Source organism: Oryctolagus cuniculus, chromosome 19 (genome assembly GCF_051225735.1).
Source record: "Oryctolagus cuniculus isolate XC-2025 breed Fujian yellow rabbit chromosome 19, ASM5122573v1, whole genome shotgun sequence".
Taxonomy (NCBI): domain Eukaryota; kingdom Metazoa; phylum Chordata; class Mammalia; order Lagomorpha; family Leporidae; genus Oryctolagus; species Oryctolagus cuniculus.
In genome coordinates this window covers 42,323,992-42,331,716 of record NC_142885.1, presented here as the reverse complement: position 1 = coordinate 42,331,716, position 7,725 = coordinate 42,323,992, and the positions used below count along the sequence as shown (strand labels likewise).

General features: G+C 61.3%; 1 protein-coding gene across 6 annotated transcripts in view; it reads left to right on the top strand.

The window, feature by feature from the left end:
• The first annotated feature begins 214 nt into the window (after positions 1-214).
• Positions 215-7,725, top strand: part of FBXL19 (F-box and leucine rich repeat protein 19) — a 22,907-nt gene continuing 15,396 nt past the window's right edge. For 4 of the 6 annotated variants that reach the window (XM_089321154.1, XM_089321153.1, XM_089321152.1 and 1 more), the window contains exons 1-5: positions 215-2,440; positions 3,509-3,552; positions 5,885-6,085; positions 7,394-7,537; positions 7,624-7,710. In XM_089321154.1, coding sequence (XP_089177280.1) covers positions 2,200-2,440; positions 3,509-3,552; positions 5,885-6,085; positions 7,394-7,537; positions 7,624-7,710 — 717 coding nt within the window. In that variant the 5' untranslated portion in view covers positions 215-2,199. Of the gene's footprint in view, positions 2,441-3,508; positions 3,553-4,709; positions 4,846-5,884; positions 6,086-7,393; positions 7,538-7,623; positions 7,711-7,725 lie in introns of those variants that run through there. The other 2 variants (XM_070064852.2, XM_070064851.2) reach the window with 2 other exon arrangements.

The window sequence follows — 7,725 nt, the reverse complement described above, 5'->3', positions numbered from 1 at the left end:
GTTTCCTTCAAGAACTTCGCCTTTGCCATTTGCAGCTTGACTGTTCAGTGGGAGAGGCCTAGCTTCTGGCCTAAGAGGATACTTTGCATAGTTTGTGCAGGTTGGAATGAAAACAAAGGTTTCTCTGGGTACAAACAAAATTTGAAAAACCACGCGTACGAGGGCATTTCACAAAGTTCATGGAAAAAGTGAATTATGAAAACACGATGTATGGATTTAAAAATGATTTATTTATTTGAAAGAGTTGAGAGAGAGAGAGAGAGAGAGAGAGAGAGATCTTCCATCTGCTGGCTCACTCCTTGGCTGGGCCAGGCCAAAGCCAGGAGCCAGGACTTCTTCCGGGTCTCCCATGTGGGTGCAGGGACCCAAGGACTTGGGCCATCTTCTACTGCTTTCCCAGGCCATAGCAGAGAGCTGGATCAGAAGTGGAGCAGCCAGGACTCAAACCAGCACCCATATAGGATGCCAGCACTGCAGGCAGTGGCTTTACTCACTATGCCACAGCACCATCCCAAAAAATAAACTTTCTAGGACTTATTACTTGAAAATCAGGATTACAGAGAGAAAGGGATAGACAGAGAGAGGAGAGATATTCTAGCCACTTGTTCACCCCCCAAATGGCTGCAACAGCCTGGGCTGGGCCAGGCTGAAACCATGAGCCAGGAGTCTCATCTGGGTCTCTTCTGTGGGTGCAGGGGCCCAAGGACTCGGGCCATCCTCCACTGCTTTCCCAGGTACAGCTCGCAGGGAGCTGCATGAGAAGTCGAGCTGTCAGGATTCGAACTAGTGCTCCTATGGGATGCCGGTGCTGCAGGCAGCGACTTTACCCACTACGCCACAGCACCAGCCCCCAAAACTTTTCTTTCTTTTTTTTCGACAGGCAGAGTTAGACAGTGAGAGAGAGAGACAGAGAGAAAGGTCTTCCTTCCATTAGTTCACCTCCCAAATGGCTGCTATGGCCAGCACGCTGCGCCAATCCGAAGCCAGGAGCCAGGTGCTTCTCCTGGTCTCCCATGCGGGTGCAGGGCCCAAGCACCTGGGTCATCCTCCACTGCATTCCCCGGGCCACAGCAGAGAGCTGGACTGGAAGAGGAGCAACCGGGACAGAATCCCGCGCCCCGACCGGGACTAGAACCCGGGGTGCCGGCGCCACAGGCGGAGGATTAGCCTAGTGAGCCGCGGCGCCAGCCCAAAACTTTTAATTTCATTTTCCATGAACCTGTTGAAGTATGCTTCTACAAATAGTATCTGCTCATGATGAGAATTTCACTTATAAAATGAAGAGTTTTTCTATATATATATATATTTTTTTCCCTTATTTATTTGAGAGCAGAGAGACAGACAGCTGGCATTTCCCCAAGCCAGGAGCCAGGAACTCAACCCAATCACCTGGGTCATCACCGCTGGCCCCAGGGTCTGCATTTGCAGGAAGCTGGAGTCAGGAGTTGGAGCCCGGGGTTTTGAACCCAGGCTCTCAGTGTTCGATGAGGGCGTCCTGACGGTCACGTTCAGTGCCTACGCCCAGGACCGCAATTTTCCCATCCATAAAATGGGAGTCTGTTCCGCCAGCATCTTAGCTTCAAGGGCGATGCACGCCTCATGAAGCTTAGCAGCTATGGAAGAGGCCACGAATCTCATCCGGGAACCACAGAGAAGCTTCAGTGGACGGTGGACAGTGGCGTTTAAATTCGGACCCGAAAGGTGAGCAGTTAACTGGGCGGAACCACGCAGGGATGGGAGGAGGGGTGGCGCAATGCTCTGAAGGCATCCTCCTCGGCGCCAAAATGAAAGCCTCGAGGGCCGAGGGCCGAGAGGCAGAGGCACTGGTCTTGGGAGCCTGAGGTTTTCCTGATTGATAAAAGTGCCGGCATAAGGGTTCAGCCTGAGGCCAGGGCCTGCAATGTCGGGAGTGACACCACATTCCCCCACCCCCAACAGAAAAACCACACCCACCAAGTCTCCCGCAGGGCCCCTAAGGCAGAGGGAGTCGGCTTGGGGTCCGGAGGGAGCAGTGTGGCAGGTGGAGGAGGAGGCGGCGGCGAGTGAGAGGCCCGGAAGTGGGCTGCTGAGGTGCGCAGGTGAAGGCCTCCCAGGGTGCCCGGGAAGCGCCTACAACTTCAGGTGCAGGCATTTGGTGGGTTTGTAGACCCTCGGCCGAATGGAGAAAGGGCGCCCCCTGGGAGCAGTGCTCGGTAGTGCATGCCGGAGGGCCCAGCTGTGGAAGGGCGGAGGGGTGGGCGGCTCAGGATGGGGTGGCCCGCCCAGCCCGGTGTTCTGGTCACTGAAGCGAATTCCGTCCGGCGTGGTGGACTCCTGGATTCCCAGGAAGGCGGTACTGGACGGGACCTCCATAAAGGCACTGTCGTCACGGGCCCGGGGCCAGAGCTGGGCACTTTCGTGAACACTGTCTTGTTTAACACTCCTCTAACTCTGCTTCCAGGTGGGTATCACTATCCCATTTCTCAGATGAGAAAACCGAGGTTTGGTGACTTCCGGGGTGGTGGTGGTGGCAGCGGAGCGGGGCTGGGATTTTTGTACGACCTCAGCCTGGAGCCCTCACGACTTGTAAGATAGCGACCGAGTTCTGGAGGCTTGGGGGTGAGCGGCCTCGGGCGTGAGGCGCCTACGCTTTCGAAGGGACAGCGGCGTGACTTTCGGCGAGAACCACGCCTCCTTTGTCGCGGCAATGCTGACTACCGATGCTTTCCTTTAAGAGCCTTCTCTTGACATATGAAGTCCTTGCCACCCGAGGAGGCGGACATTCTAGATTCCTGGATCGCCCGGGCGTCTTTCTCTCTCATTCGCAGTGATTCCCCACTGGTGACATAAACTCTCCCCCCTTCCCCCAGCGAGTGAAAGCCCAGGACTACTTTTCCCGGCAGGCTCTGCTGAGCGGGGTGGCCGGAGTGCCGGGGAAGGGGCCCTTCCGGTTCCGTCGGCCTGCACATTCCCACAGCCAACGTCCTTTCTCCGTAGAGCTCAGGAAAGGACTACGTCCCCCAGCAGGCACTGGCGCAGAGGTCGAGTGTCCGGGACGCCATCTTTGCTGTAGTCCCGCCCTCCACTTCTGCAGGGACTAGCCCTAGCGCCTGGACTACAACTCCCATGCGCCATCTCCCCACCCTCACTTACTCTGGCCGCCATCTCTGCCGGCAGTCCCCGCCCCGTCCCGTTCCATTGTCTGGACTGAAGATAATAGAGAGGAGCTGGGAAGACTGCAACTCCCGCCAGGCTTTGCGCCACCGGGTGGGGGATTTCGCTATTGCAGGCGGGCGAGGTGCCCAAGGTGGTGGAATGAGGCGACGGAGAGGCTAGGTAGCCTGCCATCTTTATGGTAGTCTCCTTCTTCTCCTGGCTCCGCCATTCTTAAAGAACACCAGAAGACTAGGAAACTACTATTCCCATCGCACCTCATGAAATCGAGTGCTAGTCAGGTGTACGCCCCTCTTCCGCCATCTTGCTTGTAGTCCTCATTCCTTTTCACCTTTCCATTGTTCCTGACGAATAGAAATGGCAGCGGGAAGGCAGCAGATGGACTGCGACTCCCGTCAGGTACCACACACGCGGAGGGTTGTGGACAGGAGGGCGTGTGAGTGCCTGGGAAGGAGGTCGGGTCGGGGGAGAAGGCCATCTTGTTTGTAGTCATCGTTCCCGCTCCTTCTCTATGTTCTGCAACGGGGAGCCTCAGGCCAACCGGACTATAACTCCCGGCATCCTCGGCTCCCGGCTTGGCACGTCCTCCGCCATTTTGCTTGTAGTCCCTGCTGGCCCCAGCGTCTCGTTGTCTCTGCGGTAGCACCAACGTCCGCGGGACTACAACTCCCGTCGTGCCCTGCACGCGCTCGTCCTCGAAAGTGGAGGTGGGGGAGGAAGGAGGGGGCAGGGGGCGGGGTTCCTCTGTGAGAAGGAGGGAGTAAGAGGAGGAGGAGGAGGGAAGGAGGAGGGAGGGGAGGGGGAAGAGAGGAGGAAGGAGGAAGGAGCTGAGGAGGGATGAGAGAAGCGGCCAGGGCCCCGGGCCGAAGCAGCGCGGGGCTGGGGGACCAAGGGGGCTGAGACACCCCAACTGCCCCCTTCCCCCTTCCCTGCCCCCCCTCCATCCTTTCCTTCCACCCTCTCGCTTGAGGAGGGGGATTTATTCAAATTTTATTTAAATCCCTATCTCCCGAGGGTCGCGCGCTGGGGGGGGAGGGGGAGAGGGCGGGGGCGCGCGCGGGCTGGGGGGGCGGGGCCGGAGCAGCTTCCTTTGCCCCCCTCCGCTCGCTCCGTAGGCGTAGGACAGGGGGCCGCAGTCCAGGGGCGGGCCCAGGGGAGGGGGGCAGGTTACAGCGACCCCCCCCTCCCCGGGAACCGGCGGTGGGCGGGGCTTGAACCCCGGAAACGGTGGGGGGGCCCAGGCCTGGCCCTGGACCCCTGGGCAGTGGGGGCCGGGAAGGGGCCAGTTAAAGGGCCGGGGGCGCTGAGGAGAGGCGGGGCGGGGTGGGGGGAGGGGAGCTGGGACTCGGACCCGGGACTGAGTGGGGCCCGGGCCAGAAGCTGAGCACCCTGCGCCCGAGGAGCCCCCGTTGGCCTGGGGGGGCTGAGGGACTGAGCCCCCCAGAGCAGGACCTCCCCCTGGAAGGGCCGCGCCGCAGCCCGTGGGAGGGCCTCGCCCCCGGCGCCCCCCAGCTCCATTCGCCGCCGTCCCGGCCTCCGCCGGAGGGAGGGGCCGAGCGCCCTCGGGGGGCCGTGGACCCCGGCGTTCTGAGCGTTCCACGCCCCGCGCCGCCCGGCCCCCCCGCCGCCGATGGCCGCCGACCCGCCGGGAGCTGCCAAGAAGGGAGAGATGGCTCCCGGGACACGTGTGAGGTGGGTTCACGCGGCTCCTGCTCGCCCCCAGACCTGGGCAGCTCCCACTCCCATTCATCCTCAGCCCGGCCTCTCTCCACCTTCCCCGCCCCCAGCCTCCCCCTCTCTCTGCTCCAAACTCCTCATCTCCAGCCTTTCTTCCTATTCCCTCTCAACCCTGGGGAACTGGCCTGCTTCCCCTTGCAGACCCCCGCCCCCACCCCCGCCTGCAATCGCCGCCCTCTAGGCCCCTTCCCCCCACCCCGTGGATGGGGCTGGAATTCCCTGGAAAGGGGGAAGCCGGGGTAAGACTCTGGGAAGGGCGCCTCCAGGCCTGTTGAGTCGGGATGGGGTCTTGGAGGATCTGCTTTCCATGGGCAGGGGAGCCCAAGAGGGTCCAGACAATTAGGGTGGGAAAGCAGCTTGGGAATAGAGGGCTGAACCCCCCCCCCCCGCCCCGAGTTCCGTGGAGATGTCAGGCTGGATTCTAGACTCCCAGGGAATCTGGGGGATTGCCCAGGGGGAGCTGGGCGGGGGACAGATTCCAGGGCCGAGGGGGTGTCAGAGCCTGGGGAGCAGCGTGGCCCGTTAGGGCTGAGAATCCCACGGCTAGGTTTAGAGGGAACAGGGATCCGATGGCCTTTGCCTATGAGAGAGGGAGCGAGCAAAGTGCAGAGGAAATCTGTGGGTGTCTCGGAGGTAAATCTGGGGCATTTGGGGTTGGGGAGAACCTGAGGGAGCAAGCCTCTGGTGACAGGAGAAGGTTGGGTCCTCCCTGGGGGACCCTTGCAGACAAGGAGCCCGCGGCCTCTCCCAGGAGCTTTGGCATGGAGATAGCAGGAGGAGAGGGCTCCGTGGCTGGGGCAGGGGCCCTGAGGGAGCCTTAGGGGAGGCCTGAGGTCAGGCAGCCAGAAGAGCTGCCGCGCCCCGAGTTGCAGGGAGCAGCCCCCTCCCAGACTCGTGCAGGAGGGCAAGCTGTGGCTGCCCGCCCGGGGCGGGGTCAGCTGCCAGGCCAGAGCCCCCGGTGGCCCTACGTGACCTTGCTGCCATCTCCCCACAGCCCTCGGCGTTGCTGACGCCCCCAATGTCGTCGAGCAGCCGGGGGCCGGGGGCCGGAGCGCGCCGACGCCGAACCCGCTGCCGCCGCTGCCGGGCCTGTGTGCGAACCGAGTGCGGGGACTGCCACTTCTGCCGAGACATGAAGAAGTTCGGGGGGCCCGGGCGCATGAAGCAGTCGTGCCTGCTCCGGCAGTGCACTGCCGTGAGTCCTGCCCCTCCGCTCTGGGTCCCTGTGCAGCTCCCAGCCTCCCAGCCTGGTCCCCCGCTGGCCAAGACACCTTTCTGGGGGTGGCTGGTGGCTGCTTCCCGACTCATTCATTTCCTTCCTTCGTTCACTGGTTGGTTTGAATGTTTGAATGGCCTTTTTTTTTTCTTGGTCCTCAGCTCCGAGCTGGGGGCAATGCTAGGAGTGTGCACACAGCAGTCCCATCCAGTCTCTGCCTTCATGCTTCTGTAGCTGTCAGAGAGGCACAGGGCCCATAGAAAACCCAGCCCGCGCCGTACAGCTCCCCCGCTGGCCCCTGGGGACAGATCTGCCTCTTCCCTGTCCATCAGGGCGGTCTCAGATTTGAGGTCAGGCTCACCCTTTGCGTGACCTTGAGTCAATCCCTTTGAACTATAGGTACCTTTTCTGTAAAATATTTTCCTTGCTGAGTTGTAAAGATCAAACAATAGCATGGACGTGGACCTGCCTAGCGCGAGGCCCACCACACAGTAGGTACCAGGGAAACAGGGGCTTCCTCCCGGTCTTCCTCCTCCTTTGAGCCTCCCTGGACGCCGGAGAGCGGCCAGCTGCTTCCTGCAACCCCCTCTGCACACGGCCGCCTCCCTCTCTGCCTCCAGCTACTCCTTCCTGGCTGGTCTCTTCATCCCGCGGCCTCTCTTCCTTTCTCCCCTAACTCCTGTCTCACTTGCCCGTCCCTTCCTCCTCTGCCTGCTCTTTTCTTGGATCTCTCTATGCTGGCCCGCAGCCTTCAGCGTCGCTGGTAGGAGTCGGGATTTCCACCCTGTGCTTCCCAGAGTAACACCGTCTGAGGGCTCCCAGGACGAGCCATTCTCCCAAGTATCCCCAGGGCGCCTGCCGAAAACCTTGCACACTGTAGGGTCCACCGGAAGCCCGGGCAGCCCACTGAGCAACCTTGGGGGCCCCTTCAGCTGCCATGCACCCTCGGCTGTGACGGCAGCCCTGCGTGTAACTTCTCTATTTGCACCCACTGTTGGAAGCACAACACCGATAGCAACTATACAGCTAGTGCCCCCAGGCTCTCTGCTCTCATTCTTAACCCCGGTCCTGGAAAGGGATTCTTCACCCCATTTCACAGATGTGGAAACAGACTTCGGGAGGTTAAATCAGCTGTTTGGGATGGAGCCAATTCAGGATCTGACCCAGCTTGGCCCAGGGGTTATTTTGAGGGTCATCCAGCCGCTGGCCAGGGCCCCCAGAGAGAAGGGACTTGCCCGCCCACCCCCCCTGCTTTCAGGGCCCCTGACGCCCCCTCTCCCCCGACAGCCCGTGCTCCCACACACAGCTGTGTGCCTCTTGTGTGGGGAGGCTGGGAAGGAGGACACAGTGGAGGGAGAGGAAGAGAAATTTGGCTGGAGCCTCATGGAGTGTACAATCTGCAATGAGATCGTCCACCCTGGCTGCCTGAAGGTGATGGCCCTGGGGATCCTGGGGCCCGGGGTGGGGCCGCTGCTGGGGGGGGCGCCCTCCACGTGCCGCCTGCCTCTCACCTGCAGATGGGGAAGGCTGAGGGGGTCATCAACGCGGAGATCCCCAACTGCTGGGAGTGCCCTCGCTGCACCCAGGAAGGCCGCACCAGCAAGGTAGGGCGGGGGCTG